General features: G+C 41.7%; 1 protein-coding gene across 1 annotated transcript in view; it reads left to right on the top strand.

Moving 5' to 3' along the window:
• Nucleotides 1–21,468, top strand: part of nr3c2 (nuclear receptor subfamily 3, group C, member 2) — a 70,075-nt gene that overhangs the window by 41,485 nt on the left and 7,122 nt on the right. The window contains exons 3-7 of the mRNA XM_070921163.1: nucleotides 451–578; nucleotides 8,687–8,803; nucleotides 11,604–11,948; nucleotides 13,675–13,819; nucleotides 18,025–18,155. Coding sequence (XP_070777264.1) covers nucleotides 451–578; nucleotides 8,687–8,803; nucleotides 11,604–11,948; nucleotides 13,675–13,819; nucleotides 18,025–18,155 — 866 coding nt within the window. The remainder of the gene's footprint in view (nucleotides 1–450; nucleotides 579–8,686; nucleotides 8,804–11,603; nucleotides 11,949–13,674; nucleotides 13,820–18,024; nucleotides 18,156–21,468) is intronic.

The following is a 21,468-nucleotide window of genomic DNA, read 5'->3' as shown; positions in this document are numbered from 1 at the left end:
CTGAACTGGTTACACAGTTTACACTATTGCACAGTGGTTTGCATTATTTTTGTCCACCACTCAGTACTTTTTCCTGTGCCTGTACGTTTTTTAATGCCACAGGAGGGGACACGTGTTTTGGATCCTACTTACATTTGACATCCTGCTCTGTGTCTCTCTGCTTATTGAATTTAAATAATCTCCTCTATAATTCTGTCATTGTCATCTTTGTAAGCCTGGTGAAGCTATAAATCAGTCGAGTGCAAAGCCCTCCTCTCTTGGTTGGCAGACATCTTTATGGCTTGCCACATTGCGCTGCTACTGTACTGTGGGTCGTAAAAACCCAAGAATGTTTCACAATGTGTATCAGGCTATCAGGAAGGGGACAGTCTGCCCTGGCTTTGTTGTTGACTTTTGAAGATTCTTTGTTGATTTATGTCTGGTTGTGTGTGTGTGTGTGTGTCCTTTCAGCTCGCCACTGAGACAACCGTCCTCAACGGCCAAAGTGTGCCTGGTTTGTGGAGACGAGGCATCAGGATGCCACTACGGTGTCGTGACATGTGGAAGCTGCAAAGTCTTCTTCAAAAGAGCCGTGGAAGGTATGGCATTAACTCATGTTCAAACAAGATGTCACAGGTTAGGTCTTTTCTAGGGTGGCTGAGAGAGCATAACACACTGCAACTTAACGAAACACAAGCAAATGTCACCACCACGCTGAAGTAAAACACAAGCGAATTACGAAACACATTTGCTGATTCGACGACACACAGGCAGCGCAAAAAACAAAAACACACCGCAAACACAGAAAATACAAGCAAATAGAGAAATACTGCAAGTCGCACACAACAATGGAATTAGATTATAACACAATAGAAATTATGCAAATCTGAGCGTTAAAACTAAAATAAATTGATTGCTTGTTTCTTTATGCTGCATATGTGTTTTCAAAGTGGTGAAGATGTGTTTTCTTTTGTTGCAGTGTGTTGAGCTCTCTTGGCCACCGTACCTTTCTTAAATTGAACATTTAAAAAAAAAAGTAAACCCATCTCTTATTTTATTGTTTAGAGAAGAGTGGCATGCGTTGTTTAAACTCTTATCCTAAAACTAATACTTGTATAACTGTAAAAGAAGAAAGCTACCGTGCCAGTATTCATTCATATTGCATTAAGCCAAAATTGGTTCTCACAGTCGTTTCAGTGAATATCAAATAATTTCAAACAATATCACCTCAACTGACAAGTGTGGCCTACAGAATATTCTGCTCAATTTATTAACAGTGGTTTGTGGGGAATACCTTATGCCTAGTAAGTTTAAATGTGTGGTACAAGCGTACAGCTCTTCCAACTGGGAAATGTTAATGAGAAAATGTGAGCAAATACAATAACTCTGCTTTCAGTAATTTTCACTTTTATCAGATAATCACTTTTTCCCTGATGGAACAGAGTTTGAAGAGCTCACTCAGACAAGCACATGGTGGAAAGAAGTGAAGCAGCTTGTTCTTTCCATATAGGCAGCACATAGCCCTCACAATCCTTTTAAGAATTATTAACTAATAGTTGATGCTGGTTTTAGTTTCATGCAACTACTGTTTAATGTAAGTAGACCTTCCACATATTCATTTTTTCCAAAAGATCATTAAATTGGCCCAAAACATTTGTTACATTGCATTTATACAATGTGACCATTTGAGTGGCACATCAGAAAGAAAAACCTTCAGCGGGTAATTCTCCTGCAGCAGCCCTTTATGTTATATTTAGCTTGGGGAAAATCAGCAGCAGCCATAATGTGCTTTTCATTTTGTGCCTGTTGCCTGAGGCATTGGCCTAACTCATTAAGATGAGTGTTTGAATGCAAAACACACGCTTACACACCCAGTGCTAACGGGGGAAAAAAGAGAGAGAGAGAGCAAACAAGCCTGCCAGCAAGCCATCAGCCCTCTAGGTGTTTTCCTGACCGTTGGAGGAATTGCACTCGTTCCCAATCAAATCATGCCTTAATTTGATGATATTTACACACCGTCATTACAAAGACCTGAAACCAGATTATGTGTCTGGGGTTATCGAACCAGACATGCCATTGTTCTTGCTTCAAGCGTGGCCAGCGGAGAAAGACGGTGGCAGATGCTAAAGATGTGACTTTGTGTGAGAGTGCTGGTCAGGTGAGAGCCCAGATCTCCAGTGGCTCTGTGATTATACTACTGACACCCTTTTTCTCTCTCATATGATATGTAATTACACTGAAATTGACTCATTGATTGTGTGATGCCCTTTAAATTGAATGCACTGCTTTCAAATCTCTTTATGAGCATCTCACTGCTTTTGATTCTGCACGGCCAAACAACTGCAACTGCGCAAACTATGAAAGCGTAATACGGGTAGCCCGTACAGTGGAGTGATGTCATCCAGGTTGTGCGCAAAACATGTACGCCCTTCCCATGTGCAAAGTGAGCTGTTACCTTACTTGACCCCTCCACAGCTGCTGCTGAGGTGGAAAGAGAGAGGTAAGGTGGGGGGAGGCAAAGGATGAAAATACAGAGAGAAGGATTTTGCAAAGTGAAGAGAGACAGAGGACAGTGAAACAGATACAGCGAGGGAGGACGGGGGGGAGGAAGGACAAAGAAAAAGTCAGACGTAGACAGAGAGATAAAGAGAGGAGGAGCCGAGAGAGGGAGTAAGAAACACGGAGAGGGATGGAAAGCGATGTGTCAGCAGCGAGCGCCGGAGAGGTGTAAGTTAGGACGTGAGGAGACGTTGTACTCCTCCCCACTCCCAGTATTTCCTCCTCCTTCTCCTCCTCTTTTCTCTCAAAGATAAAAACTTAGACTCGGCATGTGAGATATAAAAGAAGACTGCAGAGAGTGGGCATCTGTGCAAGGGGAATAATCCAGCCCATGCTTAATTTCTTTTGGCACCGCCTGCCTCGGGGGACACAACTTTTCGGTCGGCTGTAGCTCATTAGACGACTAACTGGCTCACAGCCCTTTACTACAGAGCTAGTTAGCATTCTGGAGTCATCAACAAATCAGATGAAATCCTCTGACTGTGGTGGGTCTGGTTTCCCCTTTATCAGAGTCAGACAAGTCACTGTTAGGTAGCTTTATTTTACATCACCGGAGCTTGGCTCCGAGTTCTTTGAAGTCGACATTTTAGGTTTACATTCAGACCATCTGTTTGGAATATCTATCGGCCACATGGGCCTTTTACTGTCCAAATCTGTGCACTTACAGTCCCCCTCAAGAGGACGAATATTCATTCCACTTAATTTTTGTCATATCTACCAGAAGGCACAGCCAACTGTACACTATAAAGTTTATAACCACGGTCCCAGGGAACTGGCTGTGAGCTTTTCAAAATGCCGTCAATTCATTCTTTAAGCATTCACATGCACACACACTTATTTCGTAAAAGAAACATTCACCCACCAGCTATTCACCACAAGTCATCCAGTTTATCTCATACAGTATGGCAGCTCTTACACTCACACATTTTATCTACTGTCACATTTTAGATGTTCTTGTATGGTAAACAAACAACAGCGGTAATAACTTTTATGGCGCTTTACAAATGTTGCAGTTGTGTTGCTACTGTTGACTCAACTGTCACATGCAAACATGCAGCCGATTTATGGGCTCTACTGAAGTGAATGGATTCTTCAGTATAAACGTGTATCCTGCGCCGTGGGAAAATGCATTCTGACACAAAACAACAGTTCGTAAATATGTGTTATCATCACTAATGAAATGTGGAAATAGCTGAATGCATTCACAGTGCTTCTCTCCTGCATCCTCTCCACTAAAGACTAGTTTGTTGATACAAGACAGCTGCACTCAATAAACGACTCCATGTGGAGCGCATTTGAAGAGTTGAACGCCAGCTTATTATTCACATGTCATCAGTGGCTTGGCATGTCTGCTCTTTGTAATAATACTAGGCCCTGCTTTTAGCTCACTAGCTGTTTTTGCTGCTCTCTTATTGAACTGAGAGGTTTACAGAGACATTAGTCAACCTTGTTATGGCCTCACTGTGTTCTGCAATGTGACTGGGTCGTGGTTTCCATGGCGCTGGTGTCAATCTACAAACCTATTCTTCTGCACCGCCTCTGTGGGAGAGGTCATCTGAGGACACGTCTCGGACTGTTTTTCTGCTTTGACTGGCAGCTCCGCTGTCCAATCACATCTTTTTCAGCTCGGGCCGGGGGAATAAAGGCCTCCCTCCAGTGCCGGAGTGAATGCTTCAGGTTGTGTGTGAGAGGCTCATGTAACAACGGCTGGAGTGAAGCCATTTAGCAGTGTTGCCCTGATCCCAGCTCCCCAACACACGTCCCACATTGGAGCTTCTTTGATCAGGAAACTGCGAACAACATGCATACAAACACAATCACAGGCACAAACATACCGGGCACACATGCATGGGCACACACTTCTTCGTGACTGCTAAAGGAATTCAGGTGTGCAGCATGAGGTAGAAATTTAATCTGTAAAGCTTACAGTAAGTACGTGTGTGACCCACATTGCTAATAGGCATTTAGGTTGGAGAATGCAGCCTGAGGAAGGGTCTCTCTAATGCTACCTAGACACATTTGTCTGTGCATTTTATATCCATACTGCTTTAAAAATAGACACAAGGGCATACAATATATTAGGTGTGCTAATAACTACTAATGATTATGTTTCATAACAACAAATCTGTTTTCTCAGCTAATTGATTGCCTGTGATGTTGCCCCTCACTTTTCCTAAAGCAAAGTAGACGTCTCCAAATTGCTTGTTTTGTGTGAGCAACAGCCCACAACACAAATGTATTAAATTCACATGATGATGTAAAACAGAGAAACACAGCAAATCCTCACATGTGAGAAGCTGGAGCCAGCAAATGTTCGGCATTTTTGCTTGATAAATTACTTAAATACTGAATTATTTAAGTTGCTGTAGATTATTTTCTTTTTCAAAAGACTTTTTTTTTCTCAAATAAATTAATAGACTAATAATTTCAGCTCAGTATTCACAGCATTCTCTCTACCTATGAAGCCTCTTATCACAGTAACAGGTGTGCTGTATGTTTGGGGCACGTATGATGATATAACTCACTCGTACATGCACACACTACTTCCTCCATGCCCTCAGTTCCCCTGACCTGGGCTGACCTGCAGGCCCGATGGCCCTCCAGTGGATATAATCTGACCTCCATCTCTTCCTGCTCCCTGGTGATACCTTTGTTCTTTGACATCAATGCAAAAAGGATCCAGCGCAGTCAGTGGGCTACACCGTTCAACCAAATAAGAGCCAATCTGATGGGCTTTATCAGTGTCTTCACTGATGATTGGTTTGTTAAAGAGACAGTACTACAGAGTGTCGATGCCAATATTGGCTTTTTCAAAGTCTTAGTGGACCACATACTGTGCTAGAAATGTGCATGTCAAATGCACTTACTCTATACACACAAATGACAAAGTAGTACAAGAAAATATTCTTTTAGATAGGCATTCAAGTAATGTTTCAATAGACATAGAATTATGTTTTCAAAACAGCTTTGATGAGGAAGGAGGTGCAGACGAGTGGACATATTTCTGTTGTAACTCTATAGTCTGAAAACAGCAGCAAGCCGTCTTTGATTTATTTGATTTGGAAGAAAGTCAAAAGTGTTTTTAACCTCTAGCTGTAAAACCATACAAATGTTTTTAATTTGCACCAATTAATATGTGAATGTCTTGACGAACAATTGGTGTAGTGCTACGGCTGGGAATAAAGTTATAGTGCATTGTAGATGAGAGGGCTGTATGATTATGAATTCTAACCGCTTTTACCTGAAACAACTGGCTGCCTTTGTACATTAGAAACTTCCAAATACCATACTGAGGCCTAAATAATGACTAAATGCATCATGTACAGAGACAGCAGATGGGAAAATTTTTGTGAGAAGGAAATGCACAGGACAACTGAGATATAGCACATTATTATAGCAGTGGAGACATTAGTAAACAAAATAACAGCTTCTATTTACATTCTATTTTAGCACCCTCTTTTTATAATGATCCAGACAGGGAAACTTAATTGTGTAGAGCCCCATCCAACACAGCTGTTTGTGTGTTGTCCAAAGAATTGGAGTAGCAGTGCTATTGCAAGGCAGTGATTTGCATACCACTGGCCCAGTGGTAACAACAATTACATCTCTGGGAGGCCTGTTTTTTGGTTGTTTGGGATTTTTTTGGCTATGTAATTTAGGTTGCATAAATACCGATGAATGACGATCACAGAATTGACCAAACGCTCTGCGAGTGGATAATTGAATGGGATTAATCTATGAGAATGACATAGACTTCAGCACATCTTTAGTCATATCCCATCTTGCCTCCGCAGTGCCGGCATGCAACTAAGGAATCTGCTGCCACTGCTGAATGCCATTCAGAGAGTCACAGTAGTATTATTGATGTGGGTCAGCTACTGTATACGAGAGGCTATTTTCACAATCAGGGGTCTGACCACTTGTGCCTGGAGACTATTTAAAAATGATCGGTCAAAGGCTGTATTTTAGCAAAGGCCTGAAGTCTGTCTGTCTTCTGTTTGGAAATCAGAAGTACTGTAGCTGTGCTGGTGGCTGGAGGACTGCAGGGCAGGTTACTCTTGTTAAAGTGGGGTCCCCATAGGAAAGAGTATTTCCCTTTCAGAAGAATAACTCATGTATGCTGGAGTTGACAGACAACAGAGACTACTCACCGGGTTGTTGCCAGATTGTGAGATCATTAAAAGTAGACATGAGTGGACTCCATTAGAGAACTCGGAGGGTTAAATGAACCACGATGAAAGGAGTTTTCAGAATGATGTCAAATTTAAAACAGTATCTGAGGAATCTAAAGACAGAAGTTATGGATGTTTGAGTAAAGCGCACATGGAGTCAAAATGAGTTAATAATTTAACCACTTTCATAAGAGATGAAACCTTACCTTTCCAAGGTAAGACTGAAAAGGTGTCATTCATCAGTAAGCCCGCCACGTGCCAGGTTGATAAGCAAATGCACATATTCAGAGGTAAACATGCTGTGCGAGGGCATGTGAGTGCATGCACACACAGTACATAAATAAACAACTCTCCCTTTCAGATACACACACAGTCGTGCGCGTACACACACACACACACACACACACACACACACACTCACCATTGAACTACGACTTTGCCTGTCTCATGAAGTGTATTTCACTCTAACAATTATTAACAAGATTCACGGGAATGAGCAAAACAGTTGACAGGAAGGCTCCAGAGTTTTCAGAATTGCCATTTGGTTCGGCCTATCCAAGCGAGAGTGTGTGCGTATATGCATGTGTGTGTGTGTTAGCGTGCACGGGGTAGGGGTGGAGAAGGGGACGGCTGCGTTGTGTTTCCTGTGTCGCAGTTTACTGTTTTTTAGAGCAAGAAAAATGGGCTTATGTAACGGTCATGTGATTTAGCCAGAAATAGTGGTGGGGCTACAGCTGCTGCCTCTCCTCCTGCAGCTCGGTTCCTTGGCTTTTGGCAGCAGCCAGACAGACACACTGCGCACTACTCCTGCTAGCTCAGAAAACAACTTCTGCTCCGTCCTACACACAAATACAAATACTGTACGGTAGATGCAACAAAGGCAATGCACAGAATGTACATGTTTGAGCAAACTGCATATAAACAACGCACAAGCTTTCATGCTACAACTCTCACGTCTTTGCCAAAAACGATGCGAAACAAACATGCAGGAAAATACAGACTGACATGCACTGACATGCAAATGTGTGCATGCATACAACCATATACACCATCTGAGACGTACATACAATTTTGACATCGACCCTGACAGAGCTAGGCCATTTATTGGGGTCACTGGGGTCACTACAGCACACTATACCACTCCATCTGGGTTGTGTCGTGATTTCCATGTGTGTGTATTTGTTTGTGAAAGCAGATACAACATTTGCAGTTTTTTTTTTTATTGAATTGCCAAGTGGAGCAGCTTTGGCTGTGGTGTGTATGTGCATGCATGTGTGTGTGTGTATTGGAGTGAGAGAGTGAATGACTGTACGTGTGCACGAGCATCAGCCTGCCTGTGTGTGGGCGTATGGCGCTCTGAGGCTGGCGGACGTGTGGAAAAAGGGAAAAAAGAGGGATGGAGACGCAGGCGTAGAGAGGGAGAAGAGTGGAGGAGGAGAGGAGCTGTACAGTGAAGAAGTAGTGGAGCGGAAGGAAGCGCTCTGAAATGGGAGATCATTGGGTTTAGCTGAGGGCTAGGCAGGAGGCAGGAGGGATTCTCGCCATGTTAGCATCACTGTCAGGAATAGTCTAGCTGCAGCCAGTGTCCTGGTTCCAGCGAATGCTAATACCCCCATGCCATATACTGTAAAATACACCATTAGTCATGCGTTGTAGAATGTGAGAGCGGAATAATCACAATTTCAATGATTTTCACAGTGATAATCATAAAATGTAGATCTCTGATATTGCCAGACATTTCACGGGTTTCTGTGTTGACCTACATTACAAACAGTCACCGACAGAGATTCTACAGTAGAATCAAACATTTACTTCTGTTCATGTAATCAAATGTACACATATTTTATTCAGTATTGCACAAGTTAACTTACTTTAGTGCTCTTTTTTTATGTCTTTGCTGCACATCACTGCTGTTCTATGTCAAGCTGCATGTACGATCCACCATCGCACTGACGCTGTGTCTTGTCTTTCCGTAGGTCAGCACAACTACCTGTGTGCCGGGAGAAATGACTGTATCATTGACAAGATCCGAAGGAAAAACTGTCCGGCATGTCGCGTACGGAAGTGTCTCCAGGCCGGGATGAACCTAGGAGGTGAGGAGTCACACCCTCATTATATATATATTTGCCCTGTCACGTGTCTTAGATGTGACATTTGAGTCAGCCTCGCTCTGCTTATAAGAAATTACAGATATGGAAAAGTAGGTCTGGCTGTAGTCACAGGAGGCCCAAGGATGCTGAGTCATAGGACGTTTGTGTGTATGTGTGCGCATATAGTATATCTGCGCACAATATGCATAATGCATCTACCGAATTTGTAGATCTACAGTACTCTATACGATGCCAGCTGACAAAGCCTACAGACAAGTTACAGTATTGTATTTTGAGGAAAGACGACACTAGTTGAAAGGGAAGTGGTGGATGAAATGTATTCATTTATTGCCACTGGCTTATTCCAATTCAGGGTCACAGTGGCATACACAAGGCTAAAAGCATACTTGATAGGTTGTCAGTCCATTAGAGTTCTTGAAATTACAAATTATTTTAATTGTATGCTCCCCAAGTAGGCTGAATTTAAATATGAATGTAAATGTATAGAAAAATTTGACGCAGGGTTTTGGTAGTTCTGTCAAATTGCTTGAGGAAACAAAGGCGGCAAGAAACACACACACACACACACACACACATGCAGCTGCTGCTGTTATGGAGTGTAGCCTGAGTTGTCTGCTTCATGCTTTTTAATGAATTATTTGTGAGTCTTCTAAATTAAGTGAAATATTTGCAAATTGGAATGATATATATCTGAAGCAGTGGGGAGAGGAGTTAATGAATGCCTACAAAAAGCAACATGGACATTTCAGACTAGCTGTACTGGTGTGCACAATTTCTAAGCAAGATTCCTTGACTTGCTGTCAAAATGAACCATTCCCAGAAATGACTGTAAAGTTGTTTTTCTTAATGATCATCACCTAATTTTCATACCAGTTATTTTTATCTTACCCTGTGGCGTATGATACTCCACCATTTTTCTGTCACAAAACATTTTAGAGATTTTATCTATTCAGATAGTCGATGAGATGAAGCAGTGAATATTTAATATTTTAATCCTTGGGGATATTTCAGCTCTTTGGACAGATTCTGTGACTTATCTAAAGTGTATGTTTCTACAGTATATAGACTACTGGTTTATGAAGACTCTGTCATTTGGAAATGCATTAGAGCTGTCTGCTGTCATGTCAAATCAAGTTTAGTTGTTCGGCCCAATATCACATAAAAGATCTAAATGGGCTTTACAGGCCCTCAACAGCAACAGCTCCCAAACTAGCTCAAGCTCTCTACGGCTGGAGTCCTCTGTGACCTGAGCGATAGTTTAGTAAATGGCTGCAGTAATAAGGTTTTCATTTCTTAATCTCCCTCATTCGACTTTTTCTGACGAAGGGATGACGTTGATGAGCTTTATTAAACAGGAGAATGATTTAAACCCTTGATGTAATGCACATATACATGTGTAAGAAAAAATCCAGGTGCTCACAGAAAATAAACACATTCAGTAAATGATATAACAAAGTCCTAAACATGGGACATTTTTTATCCTGGAACCAAACCAAACCGCTGATAGTACATTATAAAACAAATAAATGGGACTGATTGGGAAAACCAATTCCAGAAAAGCACTTCATCATACATTTTCTGCACTGTGAATGTGTGAACGCTTGTTTTTTATGGCCAATTTGACTTGCTTGTATATATTTCAGTCAACAAAACTAATGGATGTATTATTGAGTGAATACAGAGTATTAACAAAGTCCATTTTTCTTTGCTTTGACATTACTCTCCACGAGCATACACAGTGTTGATGCAGAGAGATGATTGTGGAGTGTGAGTAATAAACTCACTCACAGGGTAATAAGAGCCTACAGGTGGCTGCTGGGATAAATGTGGGTCTTATGAAATGCTATATGAGCAGCAGCAGCAGTAGTGTTGAAGTGGTGTTTGGAACAGTATACATGTAGCAGATGGGTTAAAGGAGATGTGCAGCAGCAGCACAGCAGAGCAGAGCAAAAGAGTGGGCACAACAAAGGCAGCTTAAATAGACCACCATGTGTCACTCAGTCACTTATGTACAACATTGTCATTCCCTTAAAAACATACAGCGAGCTCAGCACAGAGGAGACTGGAGAGTGACGCCAAAAAACTATGAAAACCACATCATATACAGAGGCTGTCATCCGCTATACTTATCAGTGATAGGCTCCAGCCACCATATGGTTACCCTCTGGCAATGCACCACCAGCAACTGGTGGGTTGCACTGGTTTGAAATGGATAAACTTAAACTCAACAATCCACCATGTGTCAATCACATATAGACAATTCAGATAATTATTAACTTAAGCATATTACAAGCACAAAAACATGACTTGGAATAAACACATCTCCTCCTAGTGAAATGTCATGTAGTGTTTAAAAAGCAGCAGATGACCATGAGTCATGAATAAAAGCTTAAGGTTGCCAGTGAGAGTGGCTGTATGTTTGAGTAGCAGCGGTGTAACCCAGTGAATGGGAGCGCAGCTGTTTAGATCTAATTTTGATAGAAAGACAAGTTAAGAAAGCTGTCAGATTCCCAAAGATAAAGAATAAAAACATTTCTGTAATGCTAGTTAAACATCAAGTATGTGGAGAAAAGTGAATGTGACAACCAACCCCAAGTTTGCCTTGAGGCCGATATTAAGTGAAAATAATTTCATATGTAAAGGACAACAGTCAAACTAAACATTCAATAACAGGATTATACCCGCCCAGTATCTGTCACATTTCTATTATAACCTCAGATTATGAATGTAAGAAACGCCTCCATCAACAATGTGTTAATGCGGGCTGTTGTGTTCCCCACAGCACGAAAGTCCAAAAAGTTAGGGAAGCTGAAGGGAGTCAGCGAGGACCTGCAAGGCTCTAAGGACGGCCAAACTGCCACAGGTGGCGTCGGAGGAGGTTACCTGTCCTCTGAGAAGGAGCTGAACGCCAGCGCTGCCAATGCCCTGGTGCCCCACGGACCCGGGGTGGTCACACCTTTTCTGCCACCCTCCATCTGCAGTGTGTTGGAGCTGATTGAGCCTGAAGAGGTGTACTCTGGCTATGACAACACGCAGCCCGACACCACTGACCACCTGCTGTCCAGTCTCAACCGCCTGGCCGGAAAGCAGATGGTACGCATGGTGAAGTGGGCCAAAGTACTTCCAGGTTAGTGACCACTATAGCAGTGGGCTGAGGCCTTAACGCTGTTTAAGACTGTTTTTAAGACAGAACTGGAAAGGAGTGTAAACAGCACCCTCATAGAAATGTGTAGAGAAAATAAGGTGTGTAAATCACATTTTTAAACGTTATATTTTATGGAAATGGCTGCAGTATTTTACATTGTACTACTAGTCAAATAATTTTTTCCACTTTCTAAAAAACAGCTTAAGTCAATTAAATTAGCTTGTAAACCAACATAACATTTTATATTTTCAGTGCAATAGAATGTCTGTGATCATGTATATTTCAGCCATTTTTACATTTTATATTTATAATGAATTTATTAATAAACAATACAAATGTCCATTTTTTATTAATACATGGACGATTTAAAGAAATAGTAAGTGGTAACAAAATCTGTTTAATAAATCAGGGGTTTTAATGAAGATAACATGCCTACATCTTCACTTTTGATGTCTACATTTTGAGAATTGCAACCCTGCTAGTTTTGTCAGGGCACACAGTTTTTCATTTTAAATATTAGGTCAGGAAATGATCCCGTGAAGCTTGAACAAGATTAGGAAGGGAATCCTATTTTACCATTAAATAGAATCAAGATTAAGATTTCCAAACAGAACTCATTTACATCGGCGGCGTCAGATGTAATGTTGAACAGAAGATCGAATGTCTATCTCATTAATTTCTACCTATAAACCACAGCACGGGAAGAAAAAAAAAACATGTTTGAAAAGGGATAAACAAGTTCCCCTAAAATGCCAGTCAGTGGGAGACATATTGAAAGATGTCTCACAGGTAGCTCTTTGAGGCTGTTTAATTTGCTGTATTGCAAATATTTGATACCTCCACGGTGTCTGCTTGCCATATCCGGACGTATAAATAGAAGGGGAGCCAGACAGAAGGGTCAAAATGAGTACCTTCGACTTTCAGATATGCCACCGCCTGCATTCAGCTTGGATGTGGCGGGGCTAACACACGGGGCAACATGGAACAATATTCAGTACCAACAATATGTTATGCAGGAAAGTCAGACTTGTTTGTCAATGAGAGCTACATTATTAGCACATACCTTCCTGATGGCGGGTTACCTTTAAAGTTACCTGAAAAATTACAGACATCAAAGTTCATATTTTGAATATCAGCCAGCCCTGTGCTCCTTATTTTATTAACTGAATACACAGTGTTAAGCCAGGCATTTGACATACCTTTTCTACAAATATATATATTTTTTAATTATTGTATTTCGCAATCTGACATGCATATTGACTAAAATAGTCCCCAAGCCTTGATAAGTCACTTGTGTGTCCTCAGTAGGCCTATGTTTTGCATGAGGAGGAGTTTCTCGCCAGAGTTTGATTGAGAGTTTGGCAAGTTTCCTATTCCACTCTATTTTTGGAGCTCCATAGACAACACGCCAATAACTGGAGGCCTTGTGGGATTTGCGTAAAACAAGAATGGGCGAATACTTCTCAGTGGTTATCATGTCTAAACAAATATTGGCACAAAAAAAGCACAGTGTAGCAAAGATACACGGTACGTAATGCACACGAACAAACATGCGGTTCCACACGTGCTCGTACTCGGCTAAATAAATGCCGCTTAAGTTGGTGCTTAAGTCCAAACGCATTAAATCCATGCCTACGTGTTGTCAGCTACATTCAAACATAGTGCTTTCTTCTCATCAGCTTCTTCTGTGTGTTTTTGTGTGTGTTAGGTTTCCGGGGCCTGCCCATTGAGGACCAAATCACCCTGATCCAGTACTCATGGATGTGTCTGTCCTCCTTTTGCCTCAGCTGGCGCTCCTACAAACACACCAATGGACAGATGCTCTACTTTGCCCCTGACCTCATCTTTAACGAGTAGGTCCACACTTTCATATCACATGGCGTTGATGATATTAAAGTGCACTGGTCCAGACATTTAGCAGTGGCCCAGATATTAAACATTCTTAATAAGCAATTTATATAATATATAAGTTTTCAAAACTTTGGCACATATAAAATACATTTGGTGTGGTTTGATGTGCTGTGGGATCCCCAACACATAAACATGGCTACTGCAGATGTGAGAAAGAATAATTTGTTTTTCGGAGTATATAATTAGGAGATACAGTAATTGGTTGAACTGTCAGGCTTTGACTGTTAGTGTTTAGTAGCTTCTGCTATTTTCAGCAGCTCATCAGATGCAAATGTATGCATAAACATCAATTTTCCTTGTGGAATTTGGAGAGTAAGGAGTGTGTTTTTCCTGTTGTACTATTTTGAGCCTTCCACTAACATACCTTAAAACTATTCAAAGGGCCAAAATGACTTTTTGTGGTAATGATGTTGCTTTCAGGAAGTCACGGTGTACGTAAAAACAAGGTCATAATCTTGCACCTGATCTCTGCCACTTCACAAGGAAATACTTTTGTACTTTTTGATGGTTCCTTAATTGCGTCAAGCACGGACGATCAAAGCCTAGCAAGGGCAGTCAATGGCCCACTTGATGTGTGTTAATATATTTTTTTTTTTTGGAGGGGGGGCTTCATCTGATAGATGACAGGTGAAGAGGTAGACAGGAAAAGGGGCGAGAGAGGGGTATGACATGCAACAACGGGTGCCTGTTGCGACCATGTGGCATGCATTGTAACCCTTCAGCTACCAAGGTGCTCCAATGTGTGTGTTAATGTATTTGAACAGGAGAGCAAGTGGAAAGGAAGTGTTTGTGGGCATTTTCCCGTTGGAGCTGTGGTGCGTGGCTGGTGATGAATTGAATGTCATAGAATTAACCAAAAATGGGAATAGCAACCTCTGTAGGCAGCCTGCGGTAGAGGAGCGGGTTCAATCAAGGGCAGGTTTAAAAGCTCCAACTAATAGCTTGTGTAAGTCAATGTCAGTGGGTCAGTTTGTTCCAAGTAAATAAATAAATAAATACACAGCAGCGCAAATGCCATTGTGCAACAGAGTTTCAGACTCTGTGAGCCTGTGTTGTATCACTGCGAGCTTAGTGCAGTCGGTAAAGCATTAGTTTGCCACACCAGAGATCCTCTGATCCTCTAATCAATTTAGTGCCAAGTGGATCACAGTTTATTAAGAATTATGTGTTTCCTTCTGTGAAATGACAACAGCTTTTGGAGAAAATATTATTTTGTGAGAGAGACTTAATGGTTTGTAGCAAGTTGAGTTCAGAATATAAGTAACAAAAGACAAAGATATTGGAATTGCACATGCATTTATGTAATCAATTAATATGTATTGTTTGCAGAGAAATTAAGACGTCTTTTTTTTTGACTGTACAGTATGCTGCTGTTGCTGCTTGTGATGAATTTACAGCAGGCCTGTCCCACTGACAGATGGGCCTGGTACTCAGCTTGACAGAGTAGATGAGATGTAGACCGGCTGGAGATTGTGGTGGCCTGGATTTTGGTCACATGCTTGCTGCTCTGTCAGGGCAGCCTGGACGTCACTGCCATCCCCACCGTTTCTCTCTGGGCCTGATATCAGGTCAAGGTGTGTTGCTTGCTTGTTGTATGCATACAGTAGTCTATCTGTTGTTTATTTAATTAATGAGTCAAAATGAGGACAAAATCGTTCCATAACTTTGCTGCTTCCACTCAGTATTTAGGGGATTGGACAGTGTAGACTTGTTTCCATAGCTACTTAGTGCTTATTGACCCAGGGCATTAAGGCATTTATTGAATAGACTGTCCGCTCACTCAGCTCTTAGAGTGGAATCTGTCACTGATTGAGAGTAAATACTGCAAAGACAGATGTGCATTTTACATTAAAGACAAAGCAAGCCTGCATAATCTAAGTCAGTTAGTCTTTGACGTGTGGTAAATGCCTGCAACAGATAAACAAAATTATTTCCTTAAAAGTTGTGGGCACTCACTCATGATGCAATTAATGGACACATTGGAGAGACAAACTGTATCTACTATGTGTAAAGGCAGAAATGAAACGCTGCATATATAAGCAATGCTCCTAAAACAGTGACAATACGTACAGACGTACGTACGTACAGAAAACATATATATAAAATTTCATATTTCTTGGTTTAAGACAGCACCCCGTGTCTGTGTCTATACCAGTCGGAGCACTGTTTTTCACAAAGCCAATCAAATCCATTCATTTCCATCTGTGTTTTAGATTTAAGACAGTTAGTGTCATAGACAGCAGTATGCAACCGCTCTGTCATTGGCTGACAGCATACACAGACAGCACATCTAATGTCAGTTTGCAGGCTAGATAGCTAATTAGCTGTAGCACAGTGAGTAGCTTAGATTTTACCCACAACTGTAAGTGTCAGTCAGTTCAGATGCTATGTTGTCTGGTCCTCATTGCCCTTATTTGTCAATGCTACTGCTAACAAGACACTGTCTGTGGTTTGTAACCTGCAGTTACTGGTGCAAGATGGTTCACATTGTGTCTTCACAGGTTCACACTGTTGAAGGCTACAGGAGCATTTGTGATGTATCTGAAATCCCTTTTTCACCCTTCACTGTTCAAAAAATATATTATTTTGACATAATATTTGACTGTAAAAGGCGAGAACTAATTGTGATTTCAGTTAGACTTTAAGGCATTTGTTTGGACATAACTTTTCTGAACAAACTAAATTTTGTTGGCTTCCTCCAGCCAAACTCCTCAGTTCTCTGCTCCTTCCTGAATCTTTTACCATAGAAACAGAAAAAAAAGAGAGTGAGTTTAAGGCTGAGAGGGAAAGACAGAAAGAGAAACCGAGCAAGTGAGAGCAAGACAGGGAGATGAGAAAGAGAGAGAGGGAGAAGGAAGGGAAGGAGAGACATTGCTGCCAGTTTTTTTCTTTCCTCCCCAAAACCAGCAGCTCATTTTGGGCAGTGATTCAGCAAAATTGATTTCAGGAAGAGAGTGGAGGGAGAGAGCAAGAGAGAGAGAGAGAGAGAGAGAGAGAGAGAGAGAGAGAGAGAGAGAGAGAAAAAAACGTGTGGAGACTTTAGAAACTCCAGCCCAAAGTTGTATCAAATGATGTTATGCTGCACTTTGCGAAACTGCTCACATACACAGTGCTGCTCAGCAGGGAAACCGGTCTGCTCCTCTCCCAGACGTTGTCACAGTTTATCAGTTATTTAGTCGGGCCGACAGACACAGCTGTACAGTAAATACCGTAGCGTGTTATGCTGTCTTATGCTTTAATGGGAACATTATGCACTCGTTTCCAATCGGCTGCTTCTGGTCCCCTTTCACAAAATGTTTAGTCTAGTTGTTATCAGAGTGAAGTCTCCACCCTCACTGCCTATAAAATGATGCGGTTTAAAACTCCAACCCCTTTCAAGTCAAGCCACACCACTTGCATTTAATTACTGTAGTCTCGATGTGATGGTGATTTATAGCTAAAGCCAGAGATTCCCCTGAATCTGTGGCATCTGCAGAGCACATTTCTGATTGGCTCATGCTTTATTCCTTCTAATGTTTCTTTCCTGTTTTGGTGAACTTTTTGTGACGTAAGCAAGATTATTTTGCTGATAAAATGTGTGTGAAGGAGAAGGGGAGTGAGAGTGTCACAAGCACTTACGCGTACATGGAATGATGATATTTTTGACACATCGATCTCTGTGTAGTTAACATATGTTCATGTGCGTGTCTGTTCTGTCAATGTCCTTCTTAAGAATGTTTCTATGGTGACCAGGGTTAGATATGGGGTCTTTCGTAGTCCACCACAGCCTTAAGAAAGTGGTGCATCTGTGCTGTGATACTGTACGCAGCGCACTGCAATCTGGGGGGATTTGGTATTCTGCTCTTAGCCCAGACTAGCAGAATCCTCCTCTGCACTGTGTGGAAATATTGTTTCACTGGGCTGAACGAGTGTGGTAGGAATGGAGTTAGGAAGTGAATGAGTGAGTCAATTGTGACATAAAGTCAGAATGAGTGGGTAAACAAATTAATAAATGAGCGTGTGGATGAGTGAATACTGAGGATGGATTGTAACTAATACTACATCTAATACAGGAGTTCTGAAAGAAATACTACTTTTTTTTGTGAAGCTTAAAATGTTTTTGCTGTCTCGTTCCTCTCCCTCCTCCCTCTCACTTTTCTTTCTTCAGGGACCGCATGCAGCAGTCAGCCATGTACGACCTGTGCCTGGGCATGAGGCAGGTGAGCCAGGAGTTTGTACGACTGCAGCTGACCTACGACGAGTTCCTCTCCATGAAGGTCCTTCTGCTTCTCAGCACAGGTAGGCAGTGAGCTACAGGCCTGCAAGAGCAGTTTATTTAATAAATGTATTTATTATATACCCATCTGCTCACATGGCTTTCTTTCTGTTGCACTACCTGCACCTTGTCCCAAACCTCCCCGCAAGCACAAGTTACTAAAGGCATAATGACACGTGATCAAAAAACAAAACATTAAGTAATCAACATCAACAGGGGACTTTTTCTAGTTGAAAGTACCATCCCCTTGTGAGAACGCCTCGGACAGTCTGCTGTGATGCATTCATGGACCCATTTTGTTTTTAATGGGACTCAAATCTGTGCATTGCGACCATGTTGCTTACGCTGCACCCTGACTCAACCGTTACGGCAGTGCAGCTGGAAGCAGGATTCATCAGAATCAACAATGCTGATGTTTTTAGGCCACTGATAATCTGTGGAGAGCTGTCTGTGTGTTTTCTGCTCCTCACATCACATACAGGCAAAGGTGCGATGCCTTTTGTGTTCCCAAATTAGCACTTGTTCCTCACAATTGTATTGTTTTTATCTGTTTTTGTATTGTGTTGAGTGTTATGGCCTGAGCCACCCAACATTTATTATCATTCTTAATCCGTTAACATTCATAACAAGTGTGGAAATAGACTTTGAGTTTGTGTAGCAACATACAGTATATGCAAATAGGGGAGCTGTGTCTTAATTTTTCTATTCTCTGAGTGAAGGCTACTCTGTTTAATATTTTTTAAATTTCCCATGGACAAACGGAATACGTCTATCACTCACTAAAGAAGGTCTCACCGCGTTGCCACTCACTGCCAAACTGCGCCCACAGGCACTGCAGCCGAACAGAGAGGATGTGTTGGACCAAGTTGCTCAGTTGGAAACTGAAAGCAGTTTTTCCACCACCTCAACGCCCTGTGAGCTGCTGCTGTCAGTTCAATAGTAACAGTTAAAGATTCCGTGATGGCAGCTGTGTCATAACTTCACCGTCCACACCCACTCACACTGGGACACGTGAGACCTGCAGCAGTCTTGTGTTTATGCAGAAGTCTACGTGGGGCCTCAGCTGTGTGGGTTTTTTGTGTCAATAGATGTTCAATAGAGAGAGAGAGAGAGAGAGAGAGAGAGAGAGAGAGAGAGAGAGAGAGAGAGGTGAGGATAAGGGAGGTGAGAGAGAGTTGTGGCGAGCTATTTGAAGAGTCTGCATGCTGGCCAGACTTCAAACTCTTTGAACTACAGCACCAGTGCCAATCAGTGGAAATATTCATTGGCAGATTATTTATTTTTCAGTTACTGAGGCCTCTGAAAGTGGTGCGTGAATGCTGGACTCAGATGGGCGAAGCACAACCTCGGTGAATTTCACTTCATCCGAGCATCACAAGTTCTTCCGTTTTGCATTCACATTATGGCCAATTTACTGACACCATTATCAGAAATACTTTATTGATCCCCGGGTGGAAATTGTACAGTACCGGTGCTCCCATTCAAGAGTAGAAAGTAGCATAATTTAGAGCTAAAAGTATGTGAAAAATAAAGTAAAAAATATGTACAATAACAATGTATATGTATGTGTATATATATATATATATATATATATATATATATATATATATATATATATGTATGTATCCAAAATCAGTTATAATGAGCGCAACCACAGAAGAAACTACTTCTGTATCATGAACATTGCAAGCAATTAAAAGGTCAAAACTGCTCAGACAATGTAGCAGATATTTTAGTGGCTTTGAACTAATCGTGTATGATTGACGCACTTTTAATCAAGTTAATTTCAACATTTTGACACGAAAAACTGAAACTTTGATACCTAACTTAGTCCCTGGTTGATTGTTATCAAATTATCTTCACTATAAAGTTTGAAGCCCATAACGTTTTGTTTTGTCTGTTATCTTAGCCCTAATTCTGATCCATTTTTGCAATACAGTTAAAAGAAAATAGATCAGACTTTGAATGTATTTCCTTTTCAAAATATGAAAAGGTCTCAAAACTGCAGTCCAACTGTGCTGGAATGCAGTTTTGCAGTTTCTAAAACATAAACATAACTAATAGAAGGGATTTTTTTTGAGCACTTACAGCAGTACATATATAGAAATGTAAAAACCTTCTGTCAGTAGATTGTTAAACATACACTACGTCCCTGGCCAATAGTGTACAGTTGGTTTGGCTTCATAGTACAGTGACATATGGAAGAGGCAGTGTGAACGCATTTCCCTGATCTAAACTCGGTGGTGTTGAGTCATCTGGAAGCAGGGGAGCTCCGGCTGGACTTCAGCTATTGGATGTTGGGAGAGACGAGGAAGAGAGAGAATACAGAGAGGATGAGGAACCAAGAGGGAGAAGGGAGAAGAGTGAAATCAGACAAATGTAGACAGTGAGAGCTTGTGTTGGTAAGAAAGAGAGACAGGTGCATAGCTATAGGGAGAAAGAAAGGGAAGACAAAGGGGGTGGGGGGGTTGGCAGAGCTGGTCCTTCTGTTGTTGTGGCCTCCCTCTCTTCTCCTTGCTGGTCCTCTGGAGGTTTTCCAGAGAGCCCTGCTGTACTTAATAAAGGCCAGTCAAGCACCAGGCAATGCTCCAAGACCTGCTATTTTTCTTTACTTCCTTTAAACCTGGGCTGGAATTTCGAAGGAGAGGGTGCGGATAAAAGTAGCTGGGATACAGAATTGAAACAGGGAAGTTAAGGTGCTTCAATCTGCTCCGGTTATAGGATTCAGTCAAAATATAGCGGTAAAATATGAGGGAAGGGGAAGAAAATAATCATCTAGTGCTTCGTTTCTACTGTGCAGCAGCAAAATTCGTGTGCCTGTCCTTTGCACATGAAGGAGCAACTGTACTGTATGGAGGTTCGGCAAATATTTCAGCAAAAGCACTTGTGAATCACTTTTTAAAAATATCTGGATTTTCAGAAGCACTGTAGCAAGGTCTCTTCGTTACAGTCATTCAGAGGTAAATACCAGGGCCTTGTGGAAGGAGGAGCTGCAGAAATGTTTACAGAGGAGTTGTCAGAACTTGTCAGCTGAGCAAGTACTACGGAGTCACTGAGTGTGTGTGTGTGTGCCTTTGGGCTGGTTTTGAAAACATTACATAGAGAGAGGGTGAACGAGCAAAAGAGAGAGAGAGAGGGAAGGAGGGATAAAGAGAAAAGAGAGAAAGGCTGTTATTCCTCTCTGACCTTGGCTAAGGTTTCATTGAGCCCGCGGTGTCTCATGACCCTGTTTGGATTTGGTACAGGAGCAGTGGCCTGCTCAAACCAGTTACACTCCTCACCTCTGCGCAGACGTAGATAGTATTGCTACATTATCTCGTTCGTTTGTTCTCTTAC

This window comes from Enoplosus armatus, chromosome 2 (genome assembly GCF_043641665.1).
Source record: "Enoplosus armatus isolate fEnoArm2 chromosome 2, fEnoArm2.hap1, whole genome shotgun sequence".
In the NCBI taxonomy this organism is placed as follows: Eukaryota; Metazoa; Chordata; class Actinopteri; order Centrarchiformes; family Enoplosidae; genus Enoplosus; species Enoplosus armatus.
The sequence above is the reverse complement of the archived record's forward strand: the minus strand, read 5'-3'. Positions and strand labels throughout refer to the sequence as shown.